The sequence below is a fragment of the Heterocephalus glaber genome, unplaced genomic scaffold (genome assembly GCF_053883595.1).
Source record: "Heterocephalus glaber isolate CG9 unplaced genomic scaffold, H.glaber_assembly_v1.0 deba00001498, whole genome shotgun sequence".
Taxonomy (NCBI): Eukaryota; Metazoa; Chordata; class Mammalia; order Rodentia; family Bathyergidae; genus Heterocephalus; species Heterocephalus glaber.
Window position 1 is genome coordinate 4,560,605 of NW_028258321.1, and position 16,225 is coordinate 4,576,829.

The following is a 16,225-nucleotide window of genomic DNA, read 5'->3' on the forward strand; positions in this document are numbered from 1 at the left end:
CGAGTCCGGAGGAGCTGCCCAAGAGCCTCCGCAGTGGACGGAGGGCTGGGGACCGGGCCCTGGCAGCGCCAGCAGCTGATGTCCAGAGCAGCTATATCTGGCTTAGCTTAATGGGTCAGAAGCAAGAAGAAATAAAATCCAAGTTAAACAAAGTCGTTTGATCAGATAATAAAATTCATAAAAAATTTTTAAAATAATGAGAGCATTTTAACCGCTTACCAGGCCAATTACTTAAATACAGGATGACCAAAAATGCATATTTTTTCATTAATTTTATAAGATAATATAACCAGAAATATAAAAATGATAACTTTATCAAACTTATTTAATACAAAAACCAGTTAGCTGAAATGACGCCTGCCCTAGTGATGCTTGGGGTAAGATGCTAAGAGGTTAAAATCTGAGAGATGCTGTTGCTAGCTAGTCTCCTACTAATCCTGCCAGCAAAGTGAGATTCGGAAAGAGCTTCTGAAAGGACCCTAAGGACTAAGGATTGTTGAGATTCACTTTGAGACCGGGTTTTTGGGCAAACTGGTAAACTGAGAGCACTTAATTATTTACACATTAAGTGATAGAAGCAGATACAGCCAACTGAAGTAACCTATATGTTCCTAAATGGAAAGGGGTGATCCGACCCCGACAGTACTGGGGCAATCTTGGTTACTGCAGACGTGAATAATGGGGGATTCAGTACAGCAGAGTTTCCCAGGTAGGGTCACAAAGGGGCCCTTCCTATGTGCTGACAAGAATTAAGCCAGCATTTCGCTATCTGGCAGTTTCATGTAAAAGTATGGATGTCAAACTTCCCGGATAAAAGGGGAAGACTTGGTGCAGTGGTCTCTCTTCCCAGAAGAGCTAATCAGCCGGGTCTGTGAGTACGCATCAGACATCCATTCCCCACCCCTGACGTCTGTCCTCACAGCACCTTGCACGGGCAACCTGCCCCCGCCCCCCGAGGCCTCTGTGTTAACATCTCAGTCTCCTCAGCAGGAGTCGAAGCTCCACACCGTCACCTCAAATCTCCTGCTTCGCACGCAGCTGCGACCAGTTAGGAGGCCCCATGAGAAGAGTTTTTCTGAGGCCACTTTGTGTTTTATCTTTGTCCTTCTTCTCTGACCTTGAAGATAAGAAAGGATGTGGAGATGCATAACCTAGCCAAGAGATATTTGGCTACCCTTATCAAAGAAGAATGCTGGAATTCCATGGCTGTGAAAGGTCGGGCCCTTAAGGTAAGCACATGTCTTAGCTGATGAGAATTTCCATTGAAAGACTCATAACATAAAATAAAGAAAAGGAAAAATATTTTAAGGAAAATCCACATATAGCAAAGCACTCAAAGCACAAATTCCACCTAGTGGTGTCAGTTTCTCTGAATTCACCCTTTCCCCTGCAAAGTCTCCATGTCTGTCCAAGCCAGCATCTCTTCACCTGGTCTTCGTATCCTGTTCTTCTTTCCACGGAGACCTTCGGGTCTTAACCCCCGACTACCCCAAGAGGCCGCTTCACTCTCATTCTACGTAATGAAAGGGAGACAGAACACCGTCTACCTCTGCTAGCCTTCACATTTTCCCAGATGCTTTTTGTATTCTAGCACCATGACCACCACCACCAATAACGCAAACACACACACACACACACACACTGCCTTTTTAGAGTGACTAAAAGTCGGTTTATGCCCATACCTATCCAGAGCACCTTTTCCGCCCCCGATGGGATAATAAAGTATGTGGTCACCCTACGGTTACGTGGTTGAGTGTTGCTCTAGCACAGGGTTTTCCAAGAGAGGCGCATTTGGGGCTGCCCCACGCCTGTGGGTGTTTAGCAACCCCCTGACCCTTGTCTTTTAGACAGTAGATCGCTCATCCCCAGGAGTAGCCATCTAAAACTTGTCTCTGGACGATGCCAGTGTGCGGGGGAAGGAAGGATGACACGGCTCCAAGTCCATCACCAAAGCACCGCATTTCAGACAAAGTTTATATCAACGATAATGGCATACATCACTTTATTTTAAGGGTTCCCATTGTCAGTTTCATTCATGGCATAATAATATATGGGTTGGTTTTATTCAGAGAGAACATTCCCCGTGCCACCTGACATAGCCACAGTTGCACTAAAATTGGATTTGTTTCATCTTGCTGTTTTCCTCAAGTGCTTCCACATCCCCTGTGTGGTTGAGAACTTCCCTATGAGAGCACGTACAGCTGAAGAACTGAAGGAATTGAAGAGAGTTTTGCAGCAAAAGAAGATTGAAGCAGAGTGTCTTAAAGTACAATTTTAAATGTATGGGGCGGGGGTGGTTACCAGGGTCTGATGGCATGAGACTGTAACTCCAGCATTCTGGGAGCCTGAGTCAGGAGAATTGCAAGTTTAAGCCCAGCCTGGGCAACTTATCAACACAGTAAGATCCTGTCTCAAAATGGAAAAGGGGCTGGGGATGTAGCTTGGTGTGAAAGCCATGGGTCCAGTCTCCAGAAGCACTGTGTATGTGTGCATGTGTGTGTATGTTTATGTAAGTGAGGTGATTTATTTTAAGGTGTCTAACATAGATTTAAGATACATTTACCTATTGTATGTATTTGTTTTTATTTCTTACTAATCTGTAGACTATATTGTAATGAACAGAGGAGCCTGTGTCTGTAGAAAGAACCAAGGACGCGGTGTCCTCTATCAGTGGCGAGCTCTCCGATAGGAGGATATGCTTTTAAAAATAAGATTTTGGGGTTTGTTCATATTCTACCCAGAGATTTTTTTTGTCCATATGCCCTTTTTATCTTCCCTTAGTGCTAGTGATTGTGTTTTAAGATAATTAACCAAAGATGAAGTCAAATCTATGGTCGTTTGATAAAATTACGGTTTCTCTAAAGCAACCCCGGATCTTTCTTTTTTAAAGCAGCAATCTCTGTCAAACAGGCGAAATAACACTCATCCTGTAGAGTAGTATTTTTTGGCCAGGACTTTGCACCCACTCTTTTTTAGAATATAAAATAAAGGCATACTTAAATCTTCAACTATACCTTCCAGTCTCACTAAACAAGTTCTTTTGTAAAATATGAAGAGAAGATATGTGCTTAAGTATCAGGAAAGACTCAAAATATTTACAGGCACGTATCATCCTGACACAAAAATATAAATATTATGTGCTAGCAAGGGCCCTTTTCATTACTTTGATTTACCCATATTTTATCAGTCTCTGAAGGTTTAATCTCTTCAGTGACACTTTCAGGATCTATGCATGACTTTGAATTGTGTTGTTGGCAAGACAATTGCACCTCTTAAAATAATTGTTGAAATAATTCAATTGTCACAAAATTGTCCAAAATTACTATTGCATAACTTCAATGTCATCTGTTTCTGTGTTTAGCTACGGAAGGAAATCGTAGAGGATCAGTCTGCAGTCACTATGATAAAAAAACACCACGAAGAGGAGGAGGAGGAGGAGGAGGAAGAGGAAGAAAAGACAGTAATAGACACCAACTTGCCCAATTACTTGCTTGGTAGTCTGAGTACTGACTTTGGGGTAGATACTTCTTTGTTGTCAAGCCAACTGGAACTTCATTCCAGAGAGGAGAAAATCAACCAAATTGTCTTACTGAAAGTAGGTGAATTTCCGCCTTATCCTCAGCAGTCTCTGAAACTCTCCCTAAAATGTCTTTCAAGAGCTTCCATTGAAACCTCAAGCCTATCGAATGATGTCTGCAAAGTGCATAGAGAAATATGCAGATAGTTAGCTCTGCGTCGCATAGTCAGAACTTAAGTACAAGAGTTGTTTAAATTCGCTGGAATTGAGTTCTGTGATAGCAAGTTTTCTAAAGAACATTCTATACTGGCTAACACCATAAACCGTTCTTCTGCTTAGATCTTTGGTCAGCTCAAAGAAACTCTTCACTCATATCTGCTCAGTAAGCCAGGCATCGCTGGACCTCCTGTGAGGTCAAGATGTAATTGCTTATCTATCTGCTTAACTCAGAGAAATTTCCACTCAAAGTTTTTTTTGCGTTTTTGTATTTTTTTTTGTACTGGGGATCAAACTCGGGTCTTTGCACTTGTGCAGCACGTGGTGAAACCACTGAGCTAAATCCCCGGCCCCCTCTCAAAGTTTCTGTAAATTTTCGGGGTCTGAGCTGAGGTGTGAGGTCCCTCTGGCTCTGAGCCCCTATTCCTTACTGTCCACCAGACAAGTCAGGCTCTGAGCACATCTGTGTATATAGACGACCCTACTGAAGGCTCTTGAAATGCAGTGATTGTACATAGTTTGAAATGTAAGGCTATTTCTCTTCTTCAACGTCCTTCAGCCATGTCTGCAATTTCAGTTCTAGCTTCCTGCTGTGTTACTCAGCTCTGGCTTCCTGACCTTATCCCTTCTTTTCCTCCTTCAACCCTTGAAATTTTGGTTAACTGTTTAGTTATTTTTTGTTGCTTATCTTCTGCTGAGCCATGGTCCAGGGGCTCAATTTCTGGTTACTTTATTAGGGTGTTTTCTTACAAGGAAGTAACTTCAGCTCAAGAGAGATTCTGATGCTAGGTATTCAGATCATTTTTCAGCCTAATGTACATAGACTGAACTCTGATGGCAGTGTGGAAGCAACTTCGAGTCGAACCATTAGCAAGAGTGGGGGAATCCACTCGAATCAACTACCCTTGTAGGTGTTGGCTGTGTCCCCTTCTGCTTGAGAATGACCCGGACCTAAGAGGAAGAATGTGTGTATGGTGGTGCTTCTCCAAACACCTTCTCCAAGCCCTTTCTTCCTCCCCACAGCTCCCCCAACAAGGTTCCAAAGGAAAATTGCTTCCCAACTTCAACCCTGCTTATTGCTTTATAAATATGTATAATGGATTGTTTTAGAGCATATGTAAAAATAGAGCACACTGCCCAGTGAGCCTGCAAACTCCCATCACCCACTTCCATGTTGATCATCACGCCTGCTCACTGAATCACAGCTCGTTTCAGAAATGGGTTACGGTGTAACAGTTACACTGTGGCCTTCAGCCTACCCGTGGTCGGAGGCCACTGTGGATTATTGAAACAAGAAAGGACTCAGTATAAACATTACTCCAGGAAGGTTAGTTTTTCTTCTTAAAAGATAACTCCTGGACTGATCTTGAAAGGAAAGTGTAACAGGGACCATGCTGCCAGTAGAGATGTGTGTTTCCGGTAACCTATTGGCATTTCAGGATATCATTTACAAGGTGAAAACTGCTTTCAACAATGAGTTTGATGCTGCATTTAAACAAAAAGAGTTTGAAGTTGCACGAGTGACGGAGAGAAATGTTAGAATTAAAGAAATTATTTTAGACCTGGACTTGGGAGAAAAAGTCTGGCAACCAGAATTTGAAGACTGCGAGAAGCCAGAAAGGACCCTTGTCGTGGAAGATTCTGAGGTACCACCAGCCTTGTTAGCTCCTCTCTTCCGGGGATGTTCCCCACCCCTTCCTGTTTACACTGTGGAGATGGCCATATTGGTAGCACTCTCAGGTACAGGTTACAGAAACAGGTAATGTCACCCCAGCAACAGTGAGGATTGTTTTCCAAACCCCACAGAGTCAGGGAATATTTGGGCATTAAGCCTGGGAAGAAGCAGGGTCCCAATACTGGAGTTCTGGGAGGAGTGAAAGCCCTCTTCCTTCATCTCTGAACTCACTTCACTGTGATCTTGGTTTTTTCTAGTAATTTCAACTTCCGTCTCCTCCACTCAAGAGCAGCTGGCTTGAATTAGAATTGCTTAGTCCCACTTCTGAGTTTGCCTGGGACAAGGCTCCTTGGTCCAGGAGGCCCAGTGCCTGCACACGAGGGTGGGTCCTGCTGTGGGAACAAGGCTGTGGGGCAGGGACCGTGGACCTTTCAGTGCTCAGAAACAAACAGTTGGCTGCGGCACGCATGCCGGAGGTTCGCCACCGCTGCATAGGTCACTGGACAGGACAGATCCCAAGGAAAGGAGGCTGGCTGAGCAGCCCCTTACTGCTTCACATTATTATCACAGAGGCAGCTGCAATCATGATAATAATCATGCTTAAAGAAACAAAAGGTGGCCATATTTCATTAATGAAAAGTAAAAAGAAGCCCCAGAGAAGGCCCAAACAAAAACTCTTGTCCACATGAAACCAACTTAATTATTTTGGGGCAAAAGCTAATAGTGATATCGAAAAGTAATAGCAAATATTTGCATAGCCCCTATGAGATTCCCAGCACCTAAGTGCTGTAGATAGATTGGGATAAACTTATAATTGTACAACCTTGTAGGGTAGGTAGGGACACTCCCTCCACTCACCAATGAGGAAGGTGAGGCACTGGGAGTTTAAGTAAGGCCTTGACCACAGATTCCTCGCTCGGGACAGAGCCGAGGTCTGGCCTGCTCAGGGGCCCACAGGCTGTGGTCACTTGGCCCGTGTGTAGCTAAGCCCTCAAGCCCGCTGCCCTCGGTCTAATCCATCCTACATTCAGGAAAGGGACCTTGTGGCAGGCCCTGCTCTGCCCCGCCCTTGTGCACAGCCGTCCTCCCTCCGTCCTGTTCACATTTTCCTGCTCTCAGTTCTTGTCCTCCTAAGACTCCCATCCTTCAGGACTTGGCTTAGGGAACACCTCTTTGGCCTCTCCTCTCTTCCATCTACTCCAAATCAAATCCCCTGAGATAAGCTCTTTAGTAGTGGAGAAAAGCCTTGCAAGACAACAAAGAAATAAAGATCTATTTGTCCAGCTGCCTCACTTTAGACCTGATCTTCATTCCAAAGTAGAAAATTGGCTGCAAAATCTGCACTGTCCCCTCCTCCCTTTAATACAGTTTAGCTGGCTCCCGATGCGTGGGGAGAAAGTTCGGCCTGAATTTGGTAAGAATAAGAGCAGGAACCTACATTTTCTCTTGCAGATTACAGCCCCGAGACACTTTACTACATGGCAAAGAGCCAAAGCAGAAATGATTGTGGTCCGTGAGTTACGCCGATGGGTTCGGGCACGGGTACGCAGTTCTTCTCAAACTGTCCCCACCCACCCCCTTCCCTTTAGGGGTGCTTGTGTTCCACATAAAACCCACATCAGGCACTGGTCATGGTCCAGAGTTCCTTCTGTTCTGTCTTCCACACTGCTGCCGCCTTCCCCATCCCTGAAAGCAGCCACTCTAACATCAGGCAGAGGCTGCCCTGGTGTGGGTCTCTGTCTCAGCTGCCCTCTCTGGTCCTGGCTCTTCCCAGGGCTCCAGCGAAAGACGCAAGGGCCTGATGGACATGATGGGAGGCGTCCTGGAAGTCAAGAAGGAGGACATTTTGAGAATGGTGAGCTCTCTGGCCATCCTTGGGAGATGTGTGATGGGGTGCAGAGACTGACAAGTTTACCACTTTTGTCCTCTAGGAACCTTAGTTTTAGAAATTCTATTGCAGCAAATATTAGAGAAACTTTGGCACCTTATAAACATACCCCAGTAGGCAAATAAAAAATGTGCCTTCCATTCTCGCTAAAGCAAACACGCCAACACAAGCAGCCACAGTGATTTGGGTCTTTCCCAAAGGCAGGGACGTTGCTTTGTCTGTAATTGTGGGTGCACCAGCAGACACGGTCTCTGACACCTGATGCAGGTGGCCCCGGAGAGTTGGTGTAGTGCTAGATAGGAAGATGCCAACACACACTATGTCTGTCACTTGAGCATCTCGGTGCGTCCACACTACCTTCCCTCACCGAGATCAGCAGCTGTAAAAAGTGTCAGGTTATTGTCCTTGCCAATATGAAGGGATGTGGCCTCATTAAGGGCTTTTGGCTTTTTAGTGCGAGTCACACTCTGAGCTTTTATCATACTGCGCACCTGTGTTGACCCCGACGTCACTCTTTCCTTCTCCCTTCAGGTAATTCCGCAACCAGCTTTCGTGGCAAAACCCAATGCTCTGTGGACAGAAGAGGAAAGGAAACAATTCAGAGATTATGAGAAAAAAGTCAAGGAGCTAAATGATGAAAGAGACAAGTATAGAAAGGTCAGAAGTGCAAAAACTAATCCACTAGCTTATCACAGCCAAGGTTTTGTTTCAATATATTTTTAAATGTTTTTTGTAAATCTTCTCAATGTCTGTAATAGCTTAAGATAGTGTTAAAACTTAAATTCTCAAAAGAATTTAGAGAAGTAAGGAAGATGAACTTAAAACATTACAATGATTTAAAATGAATGAAGATATAGCAAGAGTTTTCTCGGTCTCTGTTACTGATCTCAACATTCCCCACATGGCCTTTCCTCCTCCACATGTTTCATGAACACCTGCTGAGTGGTCCTGTGATGGGGAGAATAATGCCCAGCCTGGTAGATGTCAGATGTGTGGAGGTCGTGTCCCCCGAGTAGCGAAGAATGAATTTGGAGGGAAAGGTTGCATGTAGGAAGGGTTTATTGGGAGCAAGCTCCTGAGAGACACGAGGTGCCAGCAGTGGGTTGCCATAGAAGCTCTTTCTCCAGGGATATTTCATGCAGCAAAATCACAACGTGGGTACAACCTGGGTCAGACTGTAATCAACCAATAGGATTAGAGTACACTCACTTGGCTCCTATCGATCTAATAGTGAAGTGAGGCATGTAACAAGGGTCATGTGGCGAGGACCATAAACCTTAGCTCTTCTGAGCCTGCTGACATAGAAAGAACAGTGGCATTCCTGGAAAGGGAAGGGTGCGGGGTCCAGGTACCCTGGCTGCCTACCTGTGCCTTCCGTGTCTATCAACTCACTGGACCAGGCGGCGCTAATCACAGTACAACCTCAAGCTGCTCTTTGTTCCTAGGTAGGCTCAGGCCTGGCTCTGGGCCTCCATCCCAAGCCCTGGCCCTCTTCAGATGCGCCTCCAGGTGCAGTTTTGATACCTTCATCCCCTGCACTGACCCCCTCGAGGGCCGATCCCTATCTGACTGCAGCTTCGAGTCTGCCTACCTTAGCTGCCCGCGGTCACAGCATGTGCAAGTCCCTCAGGGGACTCAGCTATCCGAGGCCCAGAGCACCGTTGCTTGACCAGCGCTGCACCTCAAGAAAGGAGCTGAGGAAAGAAAGAGGCCATCAGGCAGCACAGACTTTACAGTTCTCCAGGTTTTTGCAATGCAGTTCTGCTATTTTTTAATCTTCTTGCATCACAATGAAACATTCTGGCAGAAAATTGCTTAGCTTTCCAATGGAGGTGTGAAAGGTGGCAGTGTGTGGCCAAGCAAACAATAGTCATCCTCCGCAGAGGAAGTGAAACCTCACCACCCTCTGAGACAGAAGGCCTGCCAGCTGTGTGGCGGCTGTAACTCAAGAACAACTTCTTTGAGCCCATTCTTAACCCATCCATGTTTTTATTCACCACAGTTTGCCCTCACATTTCACTTCAGATAGTACTCACCAAAAAGCCAAAATAAGCGCTCCTGGAAGAAGTAAAGATTCTTGAGGAGTTAGCATAGTTGCCCAAGGAAGGAAAAGGAGGGACCATTCAAGGGCATTCACTCCACGCTTCTGTGTTGGAAGAAATAGCCTATTTCCTTCATGCTGCCCTGGGACCGCGGCGTGATGATATCCAGGGTTCTAAACCTCCACTCATGCAGTGGGGAAAGAAAAACCAGGGCTGTACTGGTTTCACCCTCACTTAATGCCTTTGATCTCAACCGGTGCTCTCACAAGGGAGCAAACCGCGTCCCCGGGGGTCCTGTTACAAAGCCGCGCCAGATTCCCCTGTGTCTTCCTGTTTCTGAACTGAACCGGGAGAAGGAAGGAGCCTGAGATTCTGCAGGTCGCACGGGCTCCCATAGGGGCCGCTCTGTGGGAGGGGCACACGGGCGGGATGTGGAAGCTCGCCTCGCCCTGCTCCTCCTCTTCTTTTTTTTTTAATTTCTCTTATTGGTACATCTTAGGTATACAGTTCGTTTACATTTATCACTGGGTGCTTGTACCTGTACATGATGCATCTTGGTTCTTATTTTTCCCCATTACCTGTGCGCCCTTCACCCCCTCCACCCTTCCCTATTTACAAAGACTTCGTTTCCATTTTTTCCTTTTCTCATAATTTTTCCTTTCCCTTCTTTTCTTTCCCCTTCCCCTCCCGCTCCCACTTCCCCTACCCCTTTGGACCTTTTCTTCCTATTTCAAATTATCAATTATTCGTTTTAATCATTTTAATCCTTATTTACACTTTCAGTTTCTCACACCAGAGAAGCTATTCGGTATTTACACAGGTGTGTGCTATTTATTTCACTTAAAAGAATATGGCCTCAATACGCATCCATTTAGCTATAAATGACTCTAGTTTCTCATTCTTTATAGCTGAGTAGTACTCCATTTTAGAAAAAACCCACATCTTCTTTATCCAGTTTCCAGTTGATGGGCATTTGGGCTGTTTCCAAGCTTTAGCTATTACAAACTGTGCTGGTATAAACATGGGTGCACATATGTCGCTGTGGTATGATTCTTTCAGTTCTTTTGGGAAGATCCCCAGCAGGGGAATAGCTGGGTCAAATGGGACCTCCAGCCCTAGTTCTTTGAGGTATCTCCATCCTGATTTCCACAGTGGTTGCACCAGTCTGCACTCCCACCAACAACAGAGAAGGGTTCCTTTCTCCCCACACCCCCGCCAGCATTTGTTATTGGTTGATTTCTGGATAGCAGCCATTCTTTCTGGGCTGAGTTGGAATCTCAGTGTTGTTTTCATCTGCATCTCTCGAATGATCAGTGATGTTGAACATTTTTTCGTATATTTATTTGCTGCTTTTACTTCTTTGTCTGAGAAATGTCTGTTCATTTCGGATGCCCGTTTTTGAACTGGGTCTTTGAATTTGGGGGGTCTGATTTTTTCAGTTCTTTATAGATTCTAGATAGCAGACCTTTGTCTGAGGTGCAGCTGCCTCAGCTCACGCTGGCCCTATTTCCTATTTCACTGGAAGAAAAGGAGCAGCTAGAAGGAATTTTCTTTCCTCTCCACCAGCAGGTTGGCCACCCCTGCACTGAGCAGCCCATGCAGCCGCGCCCTGGCCTCAGCGCCACCGCAGGGCTCCCCTCTCTGCAGCCTCCTTTCTGCTTTCTCCGCTGGATTTTTCCCCTTCAGTGTAGACACATGCCGTACATTTAAAACTTCCCCCTTGAAGGGGATATTACAGTTCTTTCTAGTATTCATGCAGCTTTTCGGTTAGAGTGAGCTTATTCCAAAATAGAAAGGAAAATAAACAAAAATAAAAACAATTCCCTTCACCCCACTTTCCTCTCGGTCAGTGTCTCTTCCCCTTCACAGCAAAGCTCAAAAAAGCCCACATTCACCGTTTCCAATGTCTGTCTTCTCAATTAAACAAAAATTCTTATTCTGAAAAGTCCCAATCATATATAAAAGAGAGAAGAGAGCCTGGCGTGGTGGTTCACGCCTGCAAACCCATCACTTGAGAGGCTGAGGCAGGAGGATAATGAGTTTGAGGCCAGCCTGGATCACAGCGAGGTCAAGGCCAGCCCAGACCACACAGGGAGACCCTGTCTCAGAACCAAACACCGATAGTAAAAAGTGTGGAGAATAGTATCGTCACCCCATCCAGTTTCACAGTTGTTTACACACGGCCAGTCTTGTCTCATTTTTTACCTCCACCTTCTTCCTTAAACCCGGATTACTTCTTTACTAACATAAAAATTTAAAGCGGGACCACCATGGTGCTGCATACTTGTATTTCCCACACTCTGGGAGGCCGAGGCAGAGGATCCCAACTTCAAGCCCTGCCTGGTCAACTTAGTGACTTAGGGAGACCCGGTCTCAAAATGGAAAGTAAATAAAAGGTAAGGAATGTCGGTCAGTGAGAAGGCCCTAGGTTCAATCCCCAATACCACAAAAAATGAAATATAAAAACATAGAATATAAAGTTCCATGAAAAAGTATACAGAGCTTGAAAAAAATGCAAGATTTTTTAAAGGCCAACTTGCATGTTTGGAAATTTCTATCCCATAAAGTCAGAATTTCCTGGGAAGATTTGCTATGACTTGTTTTACTGGGTATACTACTGGCTGTTTCATTAGCCATGATTAGTGTTTTTAACCCCTTTTTTGCAACATAATTTTTTGGGGGGGACAGGGTCTCACTACATACTTCAGGCTGGCCTTGAACTCACTGTGTAGCCCAGGCTGGCCTCAAACTCACGGCAGTCCTCCTGCCTCAGCCTCCCAAGTGCTGTGATTACAGCCTTATGCCACCACACCTGGCCCTCAATGTAATTTTTAAAAGCAAAAACCCCAGACACACAGTATCTTACACCCAAATAGAACACCTCCAGACCACAGCAGTGCCAAGGTCTGCCTCCCCACTGTGCCTCCCTTGTGGCAAAATGCAAACAGCAGCTTTGCTCTCACTTTTAATATTTCTAAATATTTACCTCCTTTCAGTCCTTAGAAGCAGAATTGAAGAAACTTCAAAACTTTGTTCAAGAAAGCACACAAAACTTTGACAAACATTTGAAAAGACTCTTTGAGAGGAGAGTGAAGGCAGAGATGGCTGTCAACCAGGTAAGGAAAGGTTCCCTGTGTGAGCAATTCCTTCCGGGTGACTCCAGGGCCTCCACGGTTCCCAGACAGTGACCAGCACCCTCACCTGTGTGCAGGTGCCCACGTGCCCCTCCCCTCAGCGAGCCAAACCTCCTCCTCCCCGACCTCTTGGGTTTTGCCTTGAGGGGAGAGAAAAGGCTGTGGGAAGGTCCAGGAAAATGGAAAATCACTGCTAAAGGGTTTCTTTATGCAGTGACAAAGTTTTGTGATTGAATACACAACTCCACATATACCAAAATCCACTGAATTGCACACTGTAAATGGTGAACTGTATGGTATGTGAAATACAGCCCAATAAAGCTCTTATTTAAGAAAAACGGTAAGCTCAGAACATCTTGTACAAGGTAATGAGGAAGGTATCAGATTCCTAGGTTACGTCCAAAGGACTCAGGAGCCATACATCTCTGAGTGAAACCTTTGAAGATTTAAAGATGATAATACAGTTATCGCGATTGGTTCAAACCCACTAAATTTGTTCAAATTCATGAACTTGTGATATTTTTAAAAGGAAAATGCCAACGGGTCACCTTCAGAGGATGACAACAGTTCATTATCTGAAACTGATGAAAGAAAAGCATCCAGTATTTATTCTGCCTTTTCTATATGATTTGAACCAGCAGGTAACCAAACAGTAGATAATTAGAGCACCTTTTAAGAAAAATATTTTAATTAATAAATTAAAAAGAAAAGTAGGAACAGACTATTCCCATTTTGCAATTCTCAATGGAGGTACAGACATCACAGCTGCAAATGTCACAGAAAGATGACCCGATATTCTTTGAGCCCTGATCAAAGAACATGTCACCTACAGACCTACTAAAGGATCAAACCTAGGTCTAAGCAGGCCTCTGGATCCAGCTGCTAATTTTTAGGAAATACAAAGGATGAAGGAGCCTGATAAACCACACCCTGAGTATGAGCTGGTATAACCCAGAGTAGGCAAAACTACAGGGACTGCTGACTTCCACAGATCAACTGCAAAGGAAAGCCAGGGACAGAAGGGCACATGAAGATTAGGAGACTTAGACGATATGAACACACTGATTTTAATGGACAAGTTACACTGTGGTACCTGGTGGGGACACTCACTTGGCTGTAGAGAAACATGGAAGTTGCCATTGTGAAACAATACTGTGGTCAGTGTTGGGGTGGAGAGTTTAATGGGGACAACTGCAAAGACTTCTCTCGAGGAAGAGTTCTAATTCTTGAACTGGGTGGTAGCAACAAGGCTGTTGGCCTTTATAATTCATGAAACTACATTCACGTTATTTACTTTTCTTTATACATATTTTAACTTACAATGAAATAATAGGTAAAATATTCAAATCATTACAGCAACTGTGTCTATTCACTTTTTCATTAAAAATTTTTCTTGGGTTGGGGGTACCATAGCTCAAGGGTAAGGGCCTGGACTCAACCCCCAAACCCCCCTCCAAAAAAAAGATTCCGCTTATATCATAGTTACTTTTCTCATTGTTCAAACAAAATACTCAACACCCACAAGCTAAAGGAGGAAGGGTTTATTTTGACTCACAGTTTGTAGAGGTTTTGGTCCATAGTTGGCTGGCTCCAAGGCATGGTGGCATGACACAGGGGCATCACAGAGGAGAAACAGTCCATAGCAGTGCAGGCAGGAGCCAGCAAGCAGCAGCCAGCCCCACTTTCCCTTTTATCCCACCCAGGCTAGAAGCCTTTTGGGTGGTGCCACCCACACCCAGGGTGGGGCTTCCATTATCCACACCCAGAACTGTGCTAAACCCATCAGTAGACTCATTTATTTACCCCACAACCCTAATCCAGCCACCACAGTATCACACACCCTTGATCCAGCCACCCCCAAAAGCCCCTCATATGAGTGCATGAGGCTTTGGGGGCACATCTAGACACAGCCCTCACATCTTACTTGTACATCATAAACTTATTTGGTTAGAACCAACCCTATGACCATAGATAGAAAGAATCTTCTCCAGTAGGAGTATTGATCATTCCCCTCCTTTCATATTTCTACAGGAAGAATTGAAAATAAATAACCTTATTTTCTCTTTACTATTGGACGAAGAATTAAACTCCAGAGAAATGTTTCTGAACAACTATCTTTCGAAGAAGCAGGAGGAGAAAGTAAGTGTAGTGCCTGTCGTCTGATTCCCAGGGTTTTCCTACAGCTGTGTTCACGTTTAGCAAGAGCTCCTGCAGCTGGATCCTTCCTTCTGCCATTCCTAGGAAACCATGGGCCTCCCTTGGCTCCCTCTCTGTGACTTTGCTCCAGGGCCAGGAAATCCCCATCCCCATCTAGTAACAAAGTTATGTGACTCTGCATCTGCAGGCATTATTCCACAGAACTGTGTAGCCAGGCGTGAGGTGCATGCCTGTAATCTTAGCTGCTAGGGAGGCTGAGACGGAAGGACCACAAGCAAAACTCTGTTTCAAAATCAAATTTTTTAAAAAGGTCTAGAAGTGTATCTCAGCCCTCCCTGGGGTCAGTCCCTAGTACCACAAAAAATCAAATCAACTATAAAACTGTAGCTCTCCTCTGACTCGTGGTTTATAAATGAAGCCACCTAGATCCCTGGCAGAAAGCATCAGCTTTTAACCAGTGACTGGCTATGACTGGGGTGCTGAACACGGCACACAATCTCTGAAGGTGCTTCCGTGCCACTCTTTAGGGATATTGTGCCCTCTGGAACTCCTAATTTTACTAAACAAACACAGAAGCAATGGGTTAGCTTACAGAACAAAATCTGTTATATTCTAAAAAATATCTAAATATAAACATTAATAGGTATGGTTCATTAAAAGAATGAATACAAAAACTTATTACATAATAAGTTTTAACATATGTCAGCTTTTATTACTTGTATTTATCAATACAGGACATTTATGAATGCATGACTTAAAGTATCATAAATGACATAAGTACTTAACTTTTTTCTAAGAGTCTATTGAACAGCACAAACAAAGAACTTCTAGGTCTACCCCTCCTGATAACAACCCAGCTGGGTACTAGACTTCTTTCACAGATGAGGATCCATCTCAGAGAGACCGAATAACATGCTGAAGTCATAGAGCAGAAACCAGAGCAGTGGAAAAGATGAAGACCACCCAAAAGAGACTATGCAGGGTGTTTTTATTCAGAGCTTGGCAGAGTGTGGGAAGCAGCTGCTGTCACTTGCACTGTGCTGACAGACTCCGGAAGCAGGCAGGGGGTGGCAAGCTTTACAGTGAGAAGAAGGAGGTGCAGCCCAAATGGAATCAGTTGGCATGGGCAAACCAATTAGAAGCAGGCAACCTACTGGTTGCCAAAGTAGGTTGGCAACCTCCTCGTTGTTTTGGTTGTGGCCAAAGCTGTGGTTCAGCTTCCCAGCTGGTCACCGCAGAGGCTGTGAGTCAGTTGTTTTCATGTATGGTGCAGCCACCATATGTCCACGTATACCTCCAGCTCCTCAGAACAGGGGTGGGTCCGTGCAACTGCCAAGCCCGTGCACTTGCCTCATCCACACTTCCTGGCAAGAGTGCAGGGTCTGCTGAGAGAGACACGCACAGCTGGCTGCCCTAACAAACAGGTGATCTGTGCTTGTCCTTCCTGAGCCTCCAACTTGCTTCCCTCTGTAAATGTTTACCTAGAGTGGATATTTCATGGGCACATTTATCTTGTAGGAAAAAGGAAACTCCTTCTTCTTAGAATCTCCTATGTTTTTGTTTGTCCTAAAAAGTCTCCAGTTCCAGTTACTTATT

The 16,225-nt window shown here is 44.8% G+C and overlaps 1 protein-coding gene across 6 annotated transcripts in view; it reads left to right on the forward strand.

Annotated features, from left to right (window-relative positions):
• Positions 1-16,225, forward strand: part of Cfap43 (cilia and flagella associated protein 43) — a 97,324-nt gene that overhangs the window by 62,374 nt on the left and 18,725 nt on the right. For all 6 annotated transcript variants that reach the window (XM_004866501.4, XM_004866502.4, XM_021245546.2 and 3 more), the window contains 9 exons: positions 1,125-1,229; positions 2,150-2,266; positions 3,362-3,595; positions 5,173-5,379; positions 6,861-6,950; positions 7,183-7,263; positions 7,828-7,953; positions 12,335-12,454; positions 14,504-14,611. In XM_004866501.4, the coding sequence (XP_004866558.2) occupies positions 1,125-1,229; positions 2,150-2,266; positions 3,362-3,595; positions 5,173-5,379; positions 6,861-6,950; positions 7,183-7,263; positions 7,828-7,953; positions 12,335-12,454; positions 14,504-14,611 (1,188 nt within the window). The remainder of the gene's footprint in view (positions 1-1,124; positions 1,230-2,149; positions 2,267-3,361; positions 3,596-5,172; positions 5,380-6,860; positions 6,951-7,182; positions 7,264-7,827; positions 7,954-12,334; positions 12,455-14,503; positions 14,612-16,225) is intronic.